General features: G+C 45.4%; 1 protein-coding gene across 2 annotated transcripts in view; it reads right to left on the bottom strand.

Annotated features, from left to right (window-relative positions):
* LOC146832982 (complement C3-like) overlaps nt 1–22553 on the bottom strand; it is a 1287425-nt gene that overhangs the window by 991066 nt on the left and 273806 nt on the right. For both annotated transcript variants that reach the window (XM_085600525.1, XM_085600526.1), the window contains exons 8-9: nt 11723–11825; nt 11394–11514 (exon numbers count right to left, since the gene is read on the bottom strand). In XM_085600525.1, coding sequence (XP_085456651.1) covers nt 11394–11514; nt 11723–11825 — 224 coding nt within the window. The remainder of the gene's footprint in view (nt 1–11393; nt 11515–11722; nt 11826–22553) is intronic.

Genomic DNA, 22553 nt, shown 5'->3' with positions numbered 1-22553 from the left:
GTAACAATGTATGTTGAGGTGGCATGAGCAGCACAATGAGGGTGTTGTTTTTGTGATGGGTGCATTACATAGGCCACTTATAGCTGATTACTTCAGTGCCCTTTACGTTTACTTATAACTAGGGCAGCCTATATGTTTTTACGTCATTGCCCTACCTGTGATGTGATGACAATTGCCCGATTGCCAAAGTGAGCTGTGTAATCCCGACGAAGTCATGAGAAGTGCCTAGTGGCACAGTAATGTATGTGATTATGTTCTACTGTGTTTTTATGTATAATACAAAGGGTATTTTTATAGAACCTTGCGTGGAGTTTCTTTTGTGGTGTGCCTAGGGTGTCACTGCTGTGTGAGTGTGTTGCGCAAAAGCTTTATTAATTGCCTCTGGGATAAGCCTGACTGCTCTGCCAAGCTACCAAGGGGATGAGCGGGGGTTATCTTCAGTGTGTAACTCCCTTGCCCTGACTAGAGCGGTGGGTTCTGCCTGGCTTAGTCGCATGCGATAGACAACCAGAAGCCCCATGTTTAACACATGTATGTATGACTGAATGTATTTAAGGGTATTTCAGTTGAGCACAACGAGCTATAAAGCAGCAAGCACTGTTCAACAGTGCAGGTACGAAAAGCCTATCCCTGAACCATTGGTGCAAGATATTTGCAAGTACTTTCCCATACAAGACAGCTGGAGTTGTTCATATGCCTGGCTACTTGTTCCAGCTAGCACTCAGACCTGCTGCTAATGCTATGGCTCAAATCTGGCTTAAGAAGCCAACTCAATTTAGAAATCCCCACCTGTCTGGCAGAAATTACTCTCACCGTGGGACAGGGAGGAAAAATAGGCCTGGACACCCAAAAAAGTGCCCCCCATTAGTAAATCAGATAACAAAAAAAAAAAAATAGGCCCATATTTGCAAATCAGGCCGGGTTTGAACTTGTAAAGACACACTGTATGGCTCTTTTGCAAGGTATGTGAAACTGCATGCATTTTGTATTCAGTGCAGGCAACGCTTGTGGTGATATCGGTTAAATCAACAGTAAAAAACGGCCCACCTGGTTATAAAACCCGCCCAATTGTTTTTAAATTTTTGAGGTGGAACTGCCTACACTGTAGGCTGAGGGAAAATGGCGAACTGGTGACATGTTTTGGCTCTACTCCACATTTCTGTCTGTATTTTAGAAATAAACTCCCAAAGATGGAATCTGCTTTTGAAAAAAAAAAAACGCTTAATTAGCCTAATATACAGGGAGGTTTCTCCCTGTGCATTGGGCTACAAAATCATTTCCCTGCCAGGGACTGCCCTTACATGTCAGACTGGACAGGGAAATCTAGTGATAGAAGCTCAACCCTACCAGAAAGGTAGTAGGGAATGTGGCACCAGATCAAGGGTTGTGCCAGTAGTGCGAGCTGAGATTGAACTGGCACAAATCCTGTCGTTCATCCCACCTCTAAATGAGATGGGAAAGTTAGAGTTTTGTGATTGTTCACCTGTACCGCCAAACTTTAAATCTCCTTATTGTTTTTTGTTACTTAACCCTCTTGAATATATTTGTGTATCGTTTGTGTCTCCGGTTCTGTCTCTAGTGAAAACGCCATTGGCTTCAACGTGGGACGAGAGTAGAGTATTTTCGTTGATGGATTTTGGAATCAAATAGCTACGCGGGTTGTATTTGTCAACACTTTTGCAACTTCTTTCAAGCAGAAATAGCCTTTGGTGTTTTGAGAGTCACCGCCTTTGACGTCAGACATTTTATTGTTTGAATTTACCCCTTTTGTACTCTTTCTATTGCAACTGCTGATTAGGTTCTGCGGAGATAGCTGGTGTGGAACACACCTGACAGTTTTCATTTTTTGGGCACAGAAGTCTTTCTGAAAAGATGCATGGATTTACCTAACGTGGGAAAAATCAATCTGAAGATGGCCCCAATGTATGAGGCACTATATTATATTGGTCCAAAAGATAGTCTGCATGACTCAACCTGTGTAAATAATCTAGACTGATTTTTTGTAATTTATTTGTTTAATTAGCAGCTTTCACAATTTAAAATGCTTTACAGAAGTCTCATTATGTCTCATATTTAACCCTGGGTGTAGATTGCGTAGCTACCCAACTGTGTAGTTGATAGCACTGTGTGCTTCTCTGAGAAATTATTGCAAACAGCATCTTGCACAGTGCAAGTTATGATAAATAAGTATTTCTGTCTTTGTATGCTAAAATGCACATAGTCATTTCACAAAAGTGAAAATGATAAATTAGCAAGCACTGAGAGAGGTGATGATTTTGGGATCCTCCCTAACCTAGGGAGAGAACCAAGCAGATGCCTTGAAAACAAAAAGCACATCTTCTTGAACGATTCGGCGGTGGTCCCATCCTCTGATCAAGGATCAACCCAATATAGCACTTAGTCCAACTTAAGGAACCCCATCATCCTCAGCCCCCCACTAGTCATGTTCTATTTAACCACAAAGTTAAATATAGATGCAAATGTCCCTGATGGCGCACAACATTGTGTCTCACTCACAAAACTGTGTCCCTACCATTCACTGCTAGATTGCTATTTTCTGTTCACATACTATAAACTCTGTAAAACATTTCAAATTGTGAAATCCGCCAAGTTAACAAATACATTAAAAACATTCTGCCTGCATCAGGTATGCAGCTTGAGTTCTGCAGATCCCATCAGATTCAATCATTGTATTTCGTAACTGGAATGTTTCCTCTTATTGAACTCTGTCTTTGAACAATATGTCGATGTGGTTACCCCCCTTCCTGCCCCTCGTTAATAGTTCGGCTTTTTCTGATTTAAGTATTGCATTATCTATTGTGCCTCATGGCCACCGCCAGACATAAACGAAGACAGTGGTTTCCTTGTTGCAATTTTGTTTGCTAGGAGGATAAGTGAGTTGCAGTTTCTTACTCCGGTAAATCATAACACTGACCATCATATCGGTGTTTTTCCATCGAACTCTGTCCCTTTTGCAGAAAGGTCCGTTAGAATATCATGTGAAAGTGGAGATCATTCTCCCTCCATTTTTTCAGAACCCTTCTTTGTGTGTTGAAAAGAATATCTCTAAACTTAGGGGCATATTTTATGCCATTAGGAGTGCAGCAATTCACCGTGCTGCACTACCCTGTGTCACAGTGAAAGGGCAGAAATGTGCCGTAATTATCCAATGCGTTGCATTCCTGCCCTTTCCCTTGAGCTGGCACCATGGTGCAATGGAGCCTTTATTGAAGGCAGGATTGTTTTTGCGCAGGGAGGGGCACCTTCTAGAACAAAAACAATCATGAGAGGCTTTTTCCTCTTTCTATGTGTGCTGTAGAATGAAGGAAAAAACGAGGAGAAATAAACACATTTCTCCTCATTACGCCTCCCCTAAGGGAGACGTATCTTTTTGGTGCATTCCCTGGTTTAGCAAACACAACAAGATGATGGACGGAGTGCTGAAACTTTTTTAACACTCACCACCCAGTCACTGATCTGGGTTATATCCATTGTCCTTTTTACTCAGTATGCCTCCCCAGTTTGGACCCAGACATATGCATATCAGTCTTGACCCTGCTCCTCATCGGAAGAGCCCAGTCAGAACTACCAGTCCAGGTCCTCCCTGCACCGGAAACAAGCATCCTGGGACCGGTTTCAGGTTTTCACCCCTCATCAGACAGGCTAGCTTGAATCTAGTGGCACAGAGAGTAAGGGATTCACGTCTGGGCATACCCTTGTCCACTTAGGGTGAACATAGCAAACACAACATGATGATGGATGAAGTGCTGAAACTTTTCAACCACTCACCCCCAGCCACAGATCTGGGTTTAAACCATCGTTCTTTTGATCACTATGCCACCCCAGTTTTGACCCAGCCATATGCAAATCAGTCTTGACCCTGCTCCTTATGGGAGCGGTCCAGCCCGAACTACCAGGCCAGGTCCTTCCTGCACCAAAAACAAGCATCCTGGGACCGGTTAAGGCTAGCTTGGATCCAGTGACACAGGGAGCAAGGGACCCACGTCTGGGCAGTCCCTTGGCCACTTAGGGCAAACATAGCAGGCACAAGATGATGGACAGAGTGCTGAAACCTTTCAAACACTCACCCTTAGACACAGATCTGGTTTTAATCCATTGTTCTTTTGCTCACTATGCCACCCCAGTTTCGACCCAGCCATATGCAAATCAGTCTTGACCCAGCTCTTTAGGGGAAGAGTCCAGCCCGAACTGCCAGGCCAGGTCTTTCCTGTCCCAGAACCTAGCATCCTGGCCCGGTTTCGGGGTTTCACCCATCATCAGTCAGGCTAGCTTGAATCCAGTGACACATTGCGCATTCCCAGGTTTGCTAAATCTGGGAATGAGTAAAAAACATTTGATTTGCGTGGGAACACCCACTGCAATGCCCATGGAATGCCTCTCTTCCGCAGAGTAATGCGAAGCAGCGATTTGAGCTGCATTGCATTGCTCCATATTTTTGAAGCCATTCAAAGCCACGCAAAGTGGCTTTGTCTGGCTTCAAAAATATTACTTAGAGGTTTGCGACAAGCATATACCACATTGCGTGGTGCAGGCATGAAGCAAAGCTCTCATAAATATGTCCCTTAATGTGCAAACAAAGGTCAGATTCTGCATGTTTCATATAGAGGCATTGAGTATTGTTAAGCCTGAAAAAAGGAGGAATATCCTCCATGGCAAACTAGATAGTCTCTTGTTACTTATGGATTCCTCACGGATGGCATCTTCTCTTAGACAGTGAGGGTCAAGGTAGGTTAGAAGTCCATGTTTCGACTACTAATTCTTTCACTTCACCTTCTTTATTTCTTGCTGCCATTGCTTCCCCTACAGAGCCTTAAAAATGACATTTCAATCACTTCACCTTTTACTATGCTTACATGTACTTCATCCATATTCCTAAACACTTCCATGACGCTAAACATTTGCCATATATTCTTCAAATGTAATTTCATTGTTTACTTAACCCTAACCCTAGCCCTGAATATAAGTAAATGCAATTATTTTTTAATTACAATGTTTCTATTCAAACACTAAACGTAATACCAACCCTAAATTAAAGGAAAAGGAATTACTGTTTGTAATAAAATACCACTTTTCCATGAGTTTAATACTAACAGTAACATTACATCTTCAGTATCGTTCCAAAATCATTTCCACTGGATGTAATGTGCGGGGAAGGTTATTTGGTCATACCACATATGATGTTTAAATACCAACAATTGGATGTCCAACTTAATATGAAACCTCCATATGTAGGGTAGAGGTATGATAATATTTTTGAGGAGGCTTATAGAGTTTTGAAGACAGCTGCTCACCAACCTGGGCATCTAAATCTTTTTGTTTTGCAGTTTTATATAGCACAAACTCGACTCATTGGTACTAGAGTACTCCTCATTAGTATCACTTACATTACACAAGGTCCCATTCATGTTTTATGCATTAGGAGATTAAGTGATTTGCCTAGAAACTCAGGATGTTGAGCTAGGACCTGAACCTGGTTCCGGAGTTACAAATTCAGCTAGCTAGCTAGCTTCCTTCCTTCCTTCCTTCCTTCCTTCCTTCCTTCCTTCCTTCCTTCCTTCCTTCCTTCCTTCCTTCCTTCCTTCCTTCCTTCCTTTCCTCTGCATTGTCACATGGCCCCTGCCACATGGGAGGCAGAGAGTTTCTGGCATAACAAAAAACGAAAGGGAAACCAGAACAGTGAAATGAGAAATGAGGAATATTATTCTTTAAAATAAAAAAATGTAATTGTATTTTAGTAACCATTGTATGTTACATAGCAGTGGTGTATGACAATACAGTAAGGTTTGAGTATACGAGACATTAGATGATAAGTACATTACGTAATCACTCTTCTGTATTAGGTTACATATTAGATATACCTGAAGCAATACTGTTTACTCATTCGGCTGGTCTGTAGCAATAAACAAAGTGAAAATAAAACAAAGAATTCCCTTATAAACCTGGACCCTGCCCCCAGAACCCCAAACGATCATCTCTGATCCATGTCTCAACAAATTGTGTTATAAGTAAGTAGTAATGTCCTGTGCATAGGGATGTTCAAAGAGGGTAATGCTACATTGTGGGACTATGGTCTTGGAGGATTGGGATTGACGGCGAGTGTGTATCGTTGTCATCTAAGAAGGGGGGCATGGAGCTGAAGGGAGAGGGTGATGGGGGGTCGTGTGGATAATCATGTAAGCGATGGGTGATACTCAGGGACTTCTTGGGATTTATAGGTTTCCAGTAAATCTTCCAAAATCATGGCTGTAGGTCGCTTATGGAGACCACAGTTTTCCTCCCTTTGTAGAGCACCACCCTCAGCTGTGCTCCAGCATATAACCTCCAGCTGCGGTCCGTGCAGGTAACAGCGGTGGGGTGAGGTTAGAGGGGATTTAATTTTCCTTACCCGCCCCACTGCTGTTACCTGCACGGCCCACAGCTGATGACCTCCTCTCGCCATCTCAAGACTAATGGCACTCTTGGGGATTTCCAGCATCTGGTGATCTGCCGCTTCCCCAGAAGAAGCATCAAATCCACAAACCTAGCTGAGACTTTAAAACTTTTGGTTCTGTGATAGAGGCCGAGTAGACAATATTAGACATTATCCCAGTAGCAGCACCTGTCAGCGCAGGCAGTGCAGCACATATATCCGCCAAATAAGAAGTCAATAATATATATAATAGGTCTGCGGTGTCTGTGTGACATCTAGAGCATGTAGGGGATGCTGTAGGGAAGAGTATGTGAAGTTTCAACAGTGTTAGGTATGGTCTGTGTGTAAGTGAAAATTATTGAACCGTGAATTGCAAGCAATCTTGCACGATTATTCCAGGACTAAGCACCATTCCTTATCATTCAGGGCTCAGGCGAGATCCTCCTTCCATTTATTTCGTAAGGATTCCGGGGATGTATTTACATGAGTATGCAGTCCTCTATATAGCCATTTAACTAGATACCTACGATGACCCATGCTATACACTATTTGTACCAGGTATGAGCAGAATGCTCAGTTTCCAGCGAGGTCCAGTATGTGCGGCGGTACCAAAAAATGGTGGCATATGTCAAACAATGGGAATCCGGTCAACCATGGAGTTGTGTGAATTCTTGGTGTGATATAAGTGTGCTCTCTGTGAACAGGTCTCCCACTGTTGTGATTCCTGCGCTCTCTCATGGTGATAGTTTAGTTGAAGTGAGTGTGCCCAGTGGTGTAGGTATACCGCTCTGCTGTATATTAGGGGAGTATTTATGGGGTGAATTTGTATATTGTATAGCACATTTGCAGTAGACTAATGCAACGCAGAACAGCAGTGGAAGTTGAGGGGACTTCGTCATTCCTGGTAGGAGTCATCTATGGAGTTTGCCTACTTTCCGCATGTGTTGTGTATAGCCTATTTGGACTAAGTGGCAGCCTGCTAACCAGTAGGACAGCCAATGGTGCCCATCCCTTCTTCTTCCGGTGGTAATTGCATTTTGGGTAGGCCGACTCTGTGTCGTCTTGTACCCCACATGAACTCAATCAATAATGAGTTTAGTGTTTTGAAGGGAATAATGAAAGACAAATTGGCAAAGTAGTAAAAGAAGCGGGCAACATCACCATCTTAGCCAGTGTTACCCCGCCTGCCACTAAACGTGGCAGTGTGACACAAAATGTAATGTGTGATTTCAGAGATGTAATGGCTCTCATAAGGTTCCCAACTATTAAATCTTGTGAGCTCCTGTAGATCTAGATGCCCAGTTATTGGAATATGTGATGTGCCATCCGTATATGATATGTACCTAGGAGTAGTGTCTCGCATTCCGTACTATCCTGGAATGAGAAGGGGTTGTTGACCAGTAGGCTGTACAGCTTGCCAAATTATTGGAGTAGGTCAGATATAGGTGTCAGATCCCTGTTAAGGTACTGCATATATAAAATCATATAATCTGCATACATGAAACACTATGGAACATTGGTCCTTGTGGGATTCCACAGGTGAGAGACACTTGCTTAGGTTGCTGTACCAGGGGCTCCATAGCCAGGACGAATAATAGGGGTGAAAGTGAGCATCCTTGTCTGGTGCCACGATACACAGAGTATTGTGATGATATTATGCTCCTGTCCTTGTTCTGGCCGTGAGATTAGCATATAAGAGCCAAATCCATCATAACCTGGAGGAATTTTGAATTTTGCGAGGGCCGAGAACATATAGTCCCATCCCAACTTGTCAAATGCTTGTTCTAAGTCTAGGAAGAGGCAGCATGCTGCACGGTAGTGCTTGCGGGCCACATTTATAACTTGGTACAGGTGCCTGATATTTAAAGAGGTGCTGTACTGGGGAAAAAAGCCATGTTGAGTGGCATGATTCAGCCGAGGAAGCAAGGGGAGTAGTGTTCCTTCCAACACTTAACTCAATATTTTATGTTCCGTGTTTAGGAGAGATAGAGGCTTGTAAGAGGACAGGTCATCTGGGTTGCAGCCCGGTTTTAGTAAGGATGTAATCAAGCTTGCCATGTGGTGGGTGGCAGGGAGTCTGCTTCTAGGGATGCATTATAGAGCTGCTCCAATTGGGCAATCAGGTGGGAAGCAAATGTGGCATAGAATTCCACATGCAGGCCATTTAGTCTGTGTGTTTTATTATGCACCAGCTCGTTAATAGCATGGTTGATTTCGCCTGGTGACAGAGAGGCTCCAAATCCTTCAACATTTATAGCAGATACCTGAGGCAATTGTAATTCATTAAGAAAGGCATCAATGCTGCCAGGGGTCTGAGGGGGGAACGGCATACAACTCAGTGTACTCAGGGTAGTACTTGGGGAAAGTCATCATTGATCTCTACTTGTGTGTATTTGTGGGTGTCAGCACTGATAGTATAGATGTAGGTGGAGGTGTCGGTCTGATCATGTGTGTGTATATGAAGCATGATCTATAACCCGAAAGCACTCGGGGAGTTTCCCATATTTCATTCTGACCTCTTGTAAACTGTCTGCACAGGAATCATCCAGTACAGCCTCACATTTAAGGAGTCCCAGGTGGGTGTCCATATGACTTAGGTCTTGGGTGACAGTCCTCCATGTGCCTATAATAGTATTGATATGTACCTCTCTTATCACCACTTTTAAAGCTTCCCATTCCATCAATGGGGATGACGCAGTGTTAGTGTTTTCTATAAAATATGTGTCAATTGTTTTAGCTAAGGTGTGCTTAAAGACAATGTCCTCTAATAAGTGTGGCTGCAGGCGCTATGTTGGAATAAGGGTTGGGATACGTCCCCATGCCATGGTCAGTTCTATCGGATTGTGGGCTGATAGTGTTTTACCCAAACAAACCATATTTGCCTTACAGCAGTTGAGCTGTGAGAGGATTCTTTCATTTTATGGATGGACCCCATTCCCCTGGCATTCCAAGGTAGCAATTTATAATTATAACAACCAACATTTTAGCAAATATTATAGGTTATACCAATACAAAACATGTAGGACACATCCCATGCAAGATGAGGCAATTAGAAGCAGAGAATGACAAAAAACAAAACTCTTCCGCATTACTAGATCCAGCGAACAGCGATTGCTCAACCAGAACTGTAAAATCCTTTTACCAGGTGATTGTCTTAGACAAAAGCAATAGGGGCAGGCCAACACGGACTTTTAATCAGTACAGAGGCATAAGAGCCAATAACAGGGAAACACTCCTGTACTTGTGTCCCAGTAAACCATATTGTGAGTCGTATTGTGGGTCTGTAGGCACAATAAGAATGGTGTCATAATGGGGAGACAAGGATAAAATGCCTTTGATCCTCCATGTGGAATTGATCTTCAATATATGTGGGGGCGGGTGGAGGGCGGGAGCTCCCCATATTATCAGTGGTAGAGTGTGGTAACATACCACCTGGGATTATGTTGAAGACAGTGCATGCAGGTGTGTTCCAGGAGATAACTGATCCACAATCAGACCCCTCTGCCCTCCCACCTCCATTCAGTTCATAAAAACCATCCTTGTTATTCCAATGACGGTGCTTCACTTTAGATAATGACTTGTAGGGAGGAGTGGCTCCCCAAGTCTGTGTTCAATGAATGTTCTGACAGGGCAGTGTAGTAAGAAAGTAGAATACGACCAGTGTCAGGGTATGTTGTCTGCTGTCTGTGGTGTCACTGAGGGGAACAGAGCCACACTGACATTGGAGTCTGAGGCAAAAATATTGTCTGCTGATGACCTTGAGTGGGCGATGTTTGTTGTGGTCAAATGGAAGACACCATTGCAATCACTGCTTATAATGTGAATAGATTGGGTTTTAGACAGTTTTCTAAAGGCTAGCAAATTGAAATTGGGTCTGAGTTCTCCTAGGTCTCTTGGAATGTGATTCCAAGTTCTAGGAGATTGGCATTGAAGGCTGGCTGAGAGATTTTGATTTTCTGATGTGAACAATTTCTTTTAGGAAGTTGGATTTACCTCTGATGTCTCATTGCCATGCCTTAGTGTGGAGTTTATTTCTCAAGTATTTCTCAAGTAGACCAAGGTGAAGGGCTTTTTGTGTGTGGTGCATGTCATTCTACCATTTATTGAGGCTATGCGGAAGAGCCAGTGGAGCTCTCTGTGAATAGAAGCGATACGCTTCAACTTTTTGATGCCTTTGACAAGGCAGCTAAGTCAGTGAAAATATCTTTCAGTGGTGCTTGGAGGCTTCTGGGAGGAAAGCTAATAGGGCATTGCTACTGTGAAGGTGTGATAAAACTAGGTGTGTGCCATTACTCTAGCATAAGAAGAATGGATAGGCTTCACTTTCCTGGGCAGGAAGAGTTGAAAGGAAGCAGTTGTAGCCACTTTTGATAAGTGGAGTATCATAGTTATTGTTGGGTTAAGAATGAAATTAAGTAGTGTTCCTGATGATCTCTTTCGTGGGATATGCTTAGAGATGAGAGTAGGTAAAGCTACATTTGTGCAGATGGAGGGGGCTTTTAGGTATAGAGGAGGCAGAACTGTTTTTGCTAGTTTTAGTTTTAAGACAAAGTAGCTCCAGGAATACTCTCAAAATAGTCATGTTTGATGGGCTGGAGATTGTCCTGTACAGTTGGGTATCATCAACTTATCGATGTATGTTGATTCCTTCTTCTGAATGTGGCTCTGTGTGTAGCTCCATTAGAAAGGGAGAAAGGAATGATTAACTCCACATTTAAATATTAATAAACGTGATCTGAATGAATGTACTACTCAAGAAATATAGGTGATGTAGATGGTCTGAATAGATTACCTGAATGTAGGTGATCTGAAAGAATGTCTTAGATGAAATACTTGGGTACCTGGTTGAACACAAGTTTCAGGGTTCAGTTCTTCATATGAATACAAACGCTACAGACACATAGGCCTTAAGCTCTTCTTAAGTCAGACAAGCATTTGTTCTCTACAAATGTATTTAACTTACCCCCTGCCGTTACGACAGTTACAGAAACATAGATGCTGTGATCGATCAGTCCATTCATGTTTTTAAAATGATCTGTCAACATCTTTCTGGTCAGTGTTGCTTCTCCATTGCCATCAGAAATCTGGAAGAACATGATACAGAGCTGATATGGTGAAGGAACTATGACCCTATTTTGTAGATGCAACACCGTGTATTTGTATTTTTTATATTTGTAAGGGAATCACAATCATCTAAATTGTGCAAAAGTGGTGCATTGGCAGCATTATCAAACAAACTGACAAAATATGTGTGGACATCTAGGAAACATGATTTTTTATTGAGGACGTTACCTCAATTCTTTGAAGTGAAGTTGACATGCTTCTTTTTTTATCATCAAACTTTACCCCGAAAACAACAAAGGCATAACCCTCTACTGGCTTCCCATACAGATACCTGTTGGAAGAGAAGAGTGGTCAGTGTATCCACAAGAGTATCCATTGTGTAGTTCAACAAAACTAAGGCTATAAATTGAAATATATAGGAAAACTGAAGGTGACAGTGGGCTCTAAAATAGCAAAGGTCCACAATTTAACCTACATTTTGGGGTGATCCAGAACATAAAGATATATATTTCTTAACAGCAGAGTGGAAATGCTAAAGAATAAATGAATTAATAATTCTGGACACGAACTACGGGACTATTCCGTATTAGGTTTAATGTGATGAGTTGTTTTTAGTTGGAGTTAGCGAATTTCCAGATCAGATTGATGGTCCAATGCTAATAATTTGCTTAAGTATTGTCCAAAACAACAAGTTACTTACCTTCGGTAACAATATATCTGTAAGAGACATAGATTAGTTATGGATTTCTTACCTTAGAATTACCCCCAGGCATTAGACTGGATCCGGAGAATTTTTCTTCAGCAGTACCCCTGCGCGTCGAAAGGTGGCGTCGGTCGACTCCGCGTTCGTCATTGGCGTCGTGGTTGCCAGAATGACGTTGCGGTATCTGCTTAGACCACCCCTGAATGCAGACATCAATTCTTTCCACAACTTTCCACACGAGAAGCGCAGAGTCATAGAAGACACTGACCACTGGTGCACAAAACTAGGGCCCTGAAGGGAAGTCCATTACCCTAGAAGTCAGTTCGCAGAACGGGGAGGATGGGTGGGGTGGTGAGGAATCCATAACTAATCTATTTCTCTTACAGATATATCATTACCGAAGGTAAGTAACTTGTTCATCTGAAAGAGACAATTAGTTATGGATTCCTCACCTTAGATTAGATATCCCAGCAATACCAGCCCTGGTGGTGGGTCTGCGAACTAAGTTCACATCAGAAACGCCTGGAGAACAGAACGGCCAAAGAAGCAGTCTCTCTGAACTTGGCTGTTCAGTCAGTAGTGTTTAGTAAACATGTGCAAAGAAGTTCACGAAGCTGCTTGGCAGATGTCATGTAGGGGGACTCCACGTCCCAAAGCAGTAGTGGCTGCCACTGTCTTGGTGGAATGGGCGTGCTACCCCACTGGAGGTTCTTTTTTTGCTAAGGAATAGCAGATTTTGATGCAAAGAACGACCCATCGGGAGATGGTTCACTTTTGCACGGCCCAACCTTACTTGGCGTTCACATAGCCAACAAAGCTGGTCATCTACCCTGAATTGTTTTGTGCGATCCAGATAGAATGAAAGCGCACGTTTTGGATCTAGGCGGTGGAGCTTCTCTTCCTCTTTAGAAGGATGCGGGAAGAAGGTGAGAAAAGTGATGGTCTGTCCGATGAGGAAAGAGATAACCACTTGGGAAGGAAAGAAGGCCTGGTACAAAGGACAACTTTGTCCGGATGAACAGCCGGGAAAGGAGGTTTCAAAGAAAGGGCCTGAAACACACTCACCCTGCGAGCAGAGGTGATGGCAACCAGAAAGGCTGTTTTGAGTGTCAGAAGTCTGAGAGGACTGTTATGTAGTGGCTCAAAAGAAGCACACATAAGACAGGCCAGAACCAGGTTCAAGTCCCACTTAGGCATTACGAAGGGAATCGGAGGATACAAGTGAGTAATGCCCTTAAAGAAGCGATTTACAAAAGGGGACTTAAAAAGAGAAGGCTGGTCAGGAAGCCGAAGAAAGTCTGAAATGGCCAAAAGATAGCCTTTTGAGAGTGCCCAGAGCAGAGCCCTGCTGGGCCAAAGAAAGAATGAAGAGGAGAACCTTTGAGAGGGAAGCATGAAAGGAGATCTACAGACTTTGCTGCGCACCATGCCACAAACTTGTTCCATCTACAGGCATATACCATTTTAGTGGAGGGACACCTGGCTACCAAGATAATGTTACAGACTTCAGGAGGAAATCAAAAGCGGTCAACTGTCGCTGCTCAATCTTCACGCAAGGAGATGGAGGCTGGACAGGTTTGCGTGGATGACCGTTCCCTGCTGCTGCGACAGAAGGTCCACCCGAAGGGGCAGTCTGATCGGAGTATCGATGGACATGTGCAAGAACTCGGGATACCAGACTCTTCGTTGCCAGTCGGGAGCAATAAGAATGACTTGGACCCGGTTGCGCTTGATCTTCTTCAGCACCCTGGGTAGAAGTGGTATAGATTGAAAGGCGTATAAAAGACCGCAACTCCACTCGCGACAAGAAGTGTTGCCGAGCGAGTGCCGCCTTGGAAATTCCAATCCGCTGACATTGCGCATTCTCTTCGTTGGCGATTAGTTCTAACCAAGGCTCTCCCCACCACTGACAGAGACCTTGCACCACCTCCGAGTGAAGACGCCATTTGTGAATCATCATGCACCAGTAACTGAGTTCATCCACCCTGGCGTTCAGAGAACCTGCCAGGTGTTGAACCACGAGGGACATACCCTGATGTTCCAGCCACTTTCAGAGACAAAGTGCCTCATGAAATAGGGTCCACGACCCTGCCCCGCCCTGTTTGTTGCAGTACCACATGGCGGGGGTGTTGTCCGTGAGCACCTGCACTACTCTCCCTTTGACAGAAGGAAGGAATGCCTTCAGTGCAAGATGGATCAACTGACGCTCCAGAAGGTTGATGTGGAGCCCAGACTCCGCCGGAGACCAGAGGCTTCTGATTTCTGCCTCTCCCATGTGGCCACCCCACCCCAGAAGGGATGCATCCATCACCACTGTAAGCTCTGGTTGGGGAAGGGAGAGTGATCTGCCGTTGACCCAATCCTGGTTTGTTAGCCACCACTGCAATTGGTGTGCAGTGCCCTCCAAGACCTGGACGCAATAGGAAAGATTTCCCTGATGCTGTGTCCAATGGAACTTCAGGTCCCACTGCAGAGCCCACATATGCCAACTGGCATAGTCCACCAGCAAGAGGCCCTGAGGCCCAATAGCGGCAGGGTCATTCTGACCGAAACCAGGGATAGAGGCTGAAAGATCGGAATCATAGCCCAAATATCCCGGACTCGCTGCTCAGGAGGGTATGCCCGAAATTGTGCTGTGACCAGAACCGCTTAGATGAAAAGAAGCTTCTGAGAGGGGATCAGGTGTGACTTCGGCACATGGATGGTGAACCCCAGCGAATGCAGGAGGTCAGTCATTGTCTAGAGGTGGGAGACGACAGCCTGGGGAGAGCCCGCCTTCCACAGACAGTCGTCGAGATAGGGGAAGACTGGAACCCCTGATCTGCCCAGATGAGCTGCGACCACCGCCATCACTTTCGTGAACACCCTAGGGGCGCTAGTAAGGCCAACTGGGAGCACAGTAAACTGAAAGTGCTCATGGCCTATCGTGAACCATAGGTAACGCCTGTGAGCTGGCAGAACGGGGATGTAAAAATAAGCATACTGCAAGTCCTACACTACCATCCAGTCTCCAGGGTCGAGGGCAGACAGGACCTGAGCCAATGTCAACATTTTAAACTTCTCTTTCCGGAGGAAGTGTTTAACGTTCCTGAGATCCAAGATAGGATGCAGTCCTTTGTCCTTTTTGTGCAAAAGAAAGTAGTGGTAATAACAACCACAACCTACTTCTGGGGCAGGAACTTGTTCGATGGCTCCCTTGACCAAGAGAGCCGTAACTTCCTGTTGTAGAAGGGCCAGGTGATTCCCTGATATGCGATGGAATTGAGGTGGCATGAATGGAGGGGTAGTCTCGAAGGGGAGGAAGTAGCCGCTTCGGACTATCTGCAAAACTCACCTGTCCGACGTGATGTTACATCAGTGGGGGAGGTGATGGCAAATCCTGCCATCCACTGGCGATTGGTGGCCATGAATTAGTCAGATTAGGAGGGCTTGGAGTCTGCTGCAGAGGGGGCGCAGGTGGACTGGCCTGCCTTCTGGCACCCAGACCCATGACTGTCCGGGGCGCGCAGAGGCTGGACAGCTTGTGCAGGCCCGTGGCTCTGGGTGGAACATGGCGGGGCACCTCTTCCGTAGCCATGAAAGGGGCGAAAAGCAGACTGCGCGGGGCGAGAGGTGGAAGCGAGGCCAAATGATCTGGCTGTAGCTCTAGAGTCCTTAAAGCGCTTGAGCACGTTGTCTACTTTGTCACCAAACAGGCGACGGCCATCAAAGGGCATGTCTAAAACAGTAGCTTGGACATCGCCCAAAAAGCCAGTGGACCTCAGCCAGGCGTAGCGTCTAAGGGCTACTGACATGAAAATCATCCTACCTAGCGAGTAGGCGGTGTCCAGCCCACATCGGATGGCGAACTTTGCTGCGTCTCTCCCTTCGACCACTACACTGGAGAGTACAGACCAGGCCTCCCCCGGGTATTGTGGCAGCACTTGCTTGACTGAATCCCACACAGACTGGGAGTAACGGCCCAAGAGACATGCAGTGTTCACCGACCGCAGTCCTAAGCTGGAGGAAGAAAACATTTTCTTCCCAAGAAGGTCCAGCTTCTTGGATTCCCTATCAGGTGGCGCGGTAGGGAATGCACCCTTAGAAATTGAGGCTTGGACCACCAAGCTCTCAGGGGTGGGGTGTTGGGAGAGGAAAATGTGGCCACCCGGGGCTGGGTTGGGGCGTCGGGCAATCATCCTGTCCACAGGAGCCCCTGTGTTGTGCTTGGACAACGTGCCCAAAAGGATGTCCGTAAGGGCCTCATTGAACGGTAGCAGGGGCTCTGAAGAGGCTGCTGCTGGTTGAAGCACCTCAGTCAGGAGGTTGGTCCTAACCATCACCGTAAAAAGTTCGAGGTTTAAGGCCTCAGCCACCCTACGTAACACCACTGCATATGATGCACCCTCCTCCGTAGCCATGGTAGGGGGAAAAGCATGCCAAGGTCTGGGGAAGTGTCCAGACCACCAATGGCCTCACCCAACACTTCTCTCCAGTCCGGTTCTTCCAACTGGTCTGCCAGAGGGTCCACAGACCCCTCCCAGTCCTCCTCACCCTCCTCTGGTAGCCACTCAGGGCAATAGGGGACACCAGGGGAGAACAGGGGTACAAAAGTACCGGTCATCACCAGACCCGACGTCGGCTACGTCGGTCCAGCTCTGTGTCCACCTTGAGGGGGAGGCCGGGGTTGATATCGTCAGGGGACACAACCGGCGTGGAGATGACGGACGTGTCACCAATAGATAAGACACCAGAGGTCGTGTCACGAGGTCGACCGGTGCCGATTCGGATCCAGGCCTGGATCCCTGGGGGCCCTGCAGTACCGGGGCCGAAGCCGCCAGCATCGAAGGCCTAGACCCCCCAACCAAGTCCGCGGGGCCCAAAGGTGCACAGACGGAGTTGGGCTGCCCAAAAATAGAATGAAGAGCTTTGTAAAAGTTATGAAGTTAGGCAGGGGTCGCCCCGGCTTCCAGAAAGGGAGGGAGGCTCGGGGTCAACCCAACAGGCTCTGTGGGAGGAGCTGGACGACTACCACCCGCATTCCGCATTGTGTCGAGCAAAGGATGGGGAGAACGCGAAGAACGACGTTCCTTCTTCGCTTACTTTTTTTGCTTCGACTTACCCGAAGAGGAAGACTTTAATGAGGAGTGGGGATGGCTCCACAACCGGTCCCGCGACCTCCCTCTCGACCGTGACCTCAATTGACGTGGAGCCAACTGCCGAGCCTCCAGAAGCTTTCGGGACCACTCCCGCAAAGACTTCAGCCCTGCAGTCAGAGCACGACTTGGGGTCGTGGTCGCGCTCCAGGCACCAGGGGCACACACGATGGGGGTCCGTCACCTACATCAGTTTGTGACAGGAGTCACAAGGCTTGAAGCCGGTCTGCCGAGATGACATCCCTGTGCACCAGGAGTCGTAACGACTCAAAAAGTCGTCGACAAAAAGTCGCAAAAATAGATTCAAAAAGTTACTCGAGGTACTGCTCTCTCCGGATCTGCGCTGGCTGGTGCTGAAAAAGAAAGAACTGACGTCAGCACGCAGGGGCGGTGTTTAAGTAGATACCGTGATTTCATTCCATTGACCACAATGCCAGCGACGAATGCGGAGTCGACAAACGCCACCTATCGTCGGGCAGGGGTACTGCTGAAGAAAAATTCTCCGGATCCAGTCTGAAGCCTGGGGTAATTCTAAGGGGAGGATTCCCTAACTAATTGTCTCTTTCAGATCAGATATGTCACCGCTTAAAGAAATTTTAAACATAAATAACATTGGATGGACCGTCCTTTAATTGAAGCTTTAAGACAGGACAGAATGAATTTAACATTTTGCAACACTTTGAAAACATATAATTTCCAAGCAATTCTTTGGAAGTAGGAAGATTGGATTTTTTTGTCGTTCTTTGTCATACTTTGAGAGCAGACCTGATTACATGGATCGTTTTGCTAGAACTTTAGGACCTGACAGAATGAATCAATCATTCTCTCTTATCCTGGATTTTGGGACTAGACTAGAATGTTTTGATGGTTCTGTTGTATAACTGTGAGCCTACACCAGATCAGATGGATTGTTCTCTAGTAAGACTTTGGGAATGGACCAGAATAGTCATATGGTTGTATTACAAGAATTGGAGAATAGACCTCAAAAGGCCAATGTTTAGAAAGAAGGACCTTTGGAACAGACCTGAATGGTTCTCAAGTATAGTCATCATCAAGGCCTGACCGAGATGGTGTAGGTTTTGAGACAGCTAAGAGGGGGAACTGAAGCTACTTCATGCACTTGAAAAACGTATGTGAATATCACTAATATTTTTAAATGTCTTGTTAAACTGTCCTTTTTTTATAACAAACTTTTTATTGATTCTCCAGTACAAAAACAAAACAGCACAGTCACAATCCAATGGTACCCTCACAGGTTGGAGGCACAAGTAAACCTGTCTACAGTAGGCACAAAATAAGACATTCCCCAAGTCACTGACCAGTCTGGATTACTCACATCTTTCGGCCCCATATCTTTTGGTGTTTACAGGATAACCTCTGGCACTATAGATCGGTTCTTCCATCTTGGCACTCCAGTCCATGACAGCCCTCCACTCCAATAGTCTGGCGGGGACCTTTCTTTCCAAAATTGGGCAATATCCTGCTTCACCAGGAGAGCAGCATGACCCATCAGGCATGCTCCCAACGTGGACCTCACATATCCTCTAGGATACCTAGTAGTGCTATTCTAAGGGTCAAAACTAGGGGAGTCTCCAGTACCTCCAACAGCACCGCTGCAATGGACTCCCAGTACCCCATCACTGTGTGACAGGACCAGACCATGTTTAAGAAGTCTGCATTCAGCGTTGAGCATAAGAAGCCACCTAGTGATTCAATACTGTGGGCGTTCTAGAGCCCATGTGGTGTGTAGCTCATATTATTTAAGTAGTGTAGTGAGATGAGGCCCAGCTGCGATGAAATGGCCAGGGCCTGGGTAGCCATTTGGGTGTCTCTCCTGTCAGCTTCATTTAGTGTACCTTTCCACCCTTCCCATTTCTTTTAGTGGGCCACGAATTTGTCTGGGGCATTAAGAATTAATGGTTTATAAATCTAGGACACCCTATTTTTCCCCAGGTAACTCATCAACAGCGTGGCCTCAAGAGGGCTAAACTAGGGAGGGCTGTGAATGTCAGGTTTTGGAACGTGGGGGCATGCCCGAGCTGTAGATACTTGTGAAATTGTGTGGTTGATAAAGAGAACAGAGACTGCAACACCTGAAAGGACTTCATTGTTCCCCCATGCCAGACATCTAACAGATAGAAATCCCAATTATATCCCATTTGGTGATTCCCTCTAGGTGTGACACATTGTGTAGCCATTTGTTCCAAACAATTAGCCATAGTACTGCCCCCCACACCTGAAATACCACCCTGGTAAGCTCAGTAAGCTTTGTGGGCATGGGCACCCGCCATAAAAGATGCAGTATGCTATCTAAACCGAAGAGGCATAACTCTGCCTCGTAAGCAAGGTATCCCCACCCTCCATTACCAACAGGTGCGACAGCCAGTAGTACAAACAACCATCAGACATGCCAAGTCTCCCATCGTAGGTTGATTGACAGCATTTCTCTAGGGCAAGGCGAAGTGGATCACCAGCCCATAAAAAAGAGCAAATTTGTGCTGCTAGTTCCTAAAACCAGGAGAGGGATCGTCAGAGGGTAGTTTTGCAGAGCATAAATGATGCGAGGAAGTATCTGATTTTTAAAGAGAGTCACCCTGCCCAGGATCTGAAGCAGAAGGCGAGCCCAACACTTAAAGTCACTGCTCATATGTAACCGTGGGCAATGAACTCCGTTCCACTAGTAGAGGTTGCGGAGATTTAGTAACTACGCATTTCATTGAAAACACAGTATTCATGCAATAATTCCAACTCCGCTACGTAGTGGAGTTAGCTACTGCACCCACAACCCTTTGATAAAACAACTTTACCTTTACATGCTAAAAAGCATATAACCAATTCACAAAGTGAACTTTTAAAAATACCATGCAATGAGAGAGGTGATGATTTTGAGGTCACCCCTAACTTAGGGCGAGGGCAAGAAGATGCCTTGAACGCAAAAAGCATATCATGCTGAACGATGTGGTGGTGGTCCCATCCTCCTAGGACCACCCCAAGCAAAGTTATGGACAAAAGTATAATACAATGCCAACCAAAGGCCCAGCAAAGAATTATGGGGCGAGATTCTAGAGTTTAGTGAATATTATAGTATTGGCTCTCAGCTGAGCCAGAGAGCCTGCCCCTTGAGGAATGTTTTGATATTGGATACTATAATATTCACTGCACTCTAGAATATCGTCCCATAATGCTTTGCAGGGCCTTTGGTTGGGATTGCATTTTTGCCCTTAACTGTACTTGGGGTGGTCCTAGGAGGATGGGACCACCACTGAATCATTTCAGCATGATGTGCTCTTTGTGTTTAAGGCATCTGCTTGGTTCTCTACCTAGGTTAGGAAGGACCTCAAAATCATCACCTCTCTCACTGCTTGTTAGTTTTTCATTTTCACTTTTGTGAGATGACTATATGCATTTTAGAATGTAAAGATAGAGTTATTTATTGTTTAACTAAAGGCACTGCTTGCTATATTTTCATTTTTGTGAGATGACTATATGTATTTTACCACGTAAAGATAGTTTTCTGTTGTTTTATTCAAGGTATGTGAGATTTCTGTTTTATTAATACGCATAATAGATTTCATGCAAAAAATCTGGAGTAAGCTACTGCACCCACAACCCTTTGATAAAACAACTTTACCTTTACACGCTAAAAAGCATATAACCAATTCACAAAAGTGAGATTTGAAAAATATCAGGTAATGAGAGAGGTGATGATTTTGGGGTCCCCCCCTAACCTAGGGGGAGGACCAAGCAGGTGCTTTGAACACAAATAACATATCATGCTCAATGATTGTGGTGGTCCCATCCTCCTAGGACCACCCCAAGCAAAGTTATGGACAAAAATACAATGCCAAACAAAGGCCCAGCAAAGCATTATGGGGTGAGATTCTAGAGTGCAGTGAATATTATAGTATTAGCTTTCAGCTGATCCTGGAGAGCCTGCCCCTTGAGGAATGTTTTGATATTGGATACTATAATATTCACTGCACTCTAGAATCTCGTCCCATAATGCTTTGCAGGGCCTTTGGTTGGGATTGTATTTTTGCCCATAACTGTGCTTGGGGTGGTCCTAGGAGGATGGGACAACCACCAATCGTTCAGCATGATGTGCTCTTTGTGTTCAAGGCATCTGCTTGGATCTCTCCCTAGGTTAGTGAGGACAAAAAATCATCACCTCTCTTGCTATATTTTCACTTTAGTGAGATGCCTATATGCATTTTGCATGTAATGATAGTTACTTGTTGTTACTTGTTGTTTTATTAACGGTATGTGAGGTTTCTGTTTTATAAATTGGGGTTGCGACGCAGAGTTCAATGAGTTTTTGTTTAATTCTGCAGAATTCTGTGTAGTGGTACTCCGCCACTTACGCCCATCCTTACTCGTATGGCAGATTTAACGTACCAGGTTAAGGTTTCATGTCAGGTTTGGTTCTAGGCAGATATAAAGCCCCAGGTATTGGACACTAGGTCTGCGTTGTAGTTAGGAGGAATCAGGACAGGCTAATTAGTCCAAAACCCAGAGGCCTCTTGGGAGTTGGCCAGATAGAAAATTACATCATTGGCATAGAGCGCTATCCTGTCTTCCCCTGCCCCCGGCCAGCACCACCCCTGCAATTGATCATTGCACCTGATGAGTCTGGCCAGAGGCTTAGTCACCAGTGCAAAAGAGAGAAACCCTAATCCGTGCCTCTGCATATAGGGAATGGGCCCAAGAGCACTCCATTGACTTGCATCTGGGTGGCTGGGGTGGAGCGTAGTCCTTTTCCATATTGTCAATAATGCTGCTCGATTCCCAACCTCACCGGCATCCGGTCATAGAAGGACAAGTCAATGGTGTCAAAGGCCTTACCAAAGTCACCAGGAGATGGATGCAGGGTTTGCTGAGTTCCCGGCAAAGGGCCAGAGTCAGGTGGAGGCATCTGATACAGTGCTGTGTGCTCCGGGCAGACATGAAGCCACATTGATTTATATGTATATGGGAGGGCATTACCTGGATAAGTCTACAGGCAAGGACTTACACAAAGATTTTCAGTTCTTTGCTGATAAGTGACCTGGGTCTGTAAGAGGAACATCTTTCAGGTTGTCTGCCTGCTTTGTGACTGAGCACTATGATGGCAAGGTCTAGCTTCAAGAGAAACCAGGCCAGTGCAATGGCCTCGACATAGAGATCAAGGAAACGGAGGTTCGAACGTATTGCGACATCTGTAGTAATATTCAGCTGGGAAGCC

Source organism: Triturus cristatus, chromosome 4_2, assembly GCF_964204655.1.
Source record: "Triturus cristatus chromosome 4_2, aTriCri1.1, whole genome shotgun sequence".
Classification (NCBI taxonomy): domain Eukaryota; kingdom Metazoa; phylum Chordata; class Amphibia; order Caudata; family Salamandridae; genus Triturus; species Triturus cristatus.
Note: the sequence above shows the minus strand (reverse complement) of the source record. Positions and strands in the feature narration are given on the sequence as shown.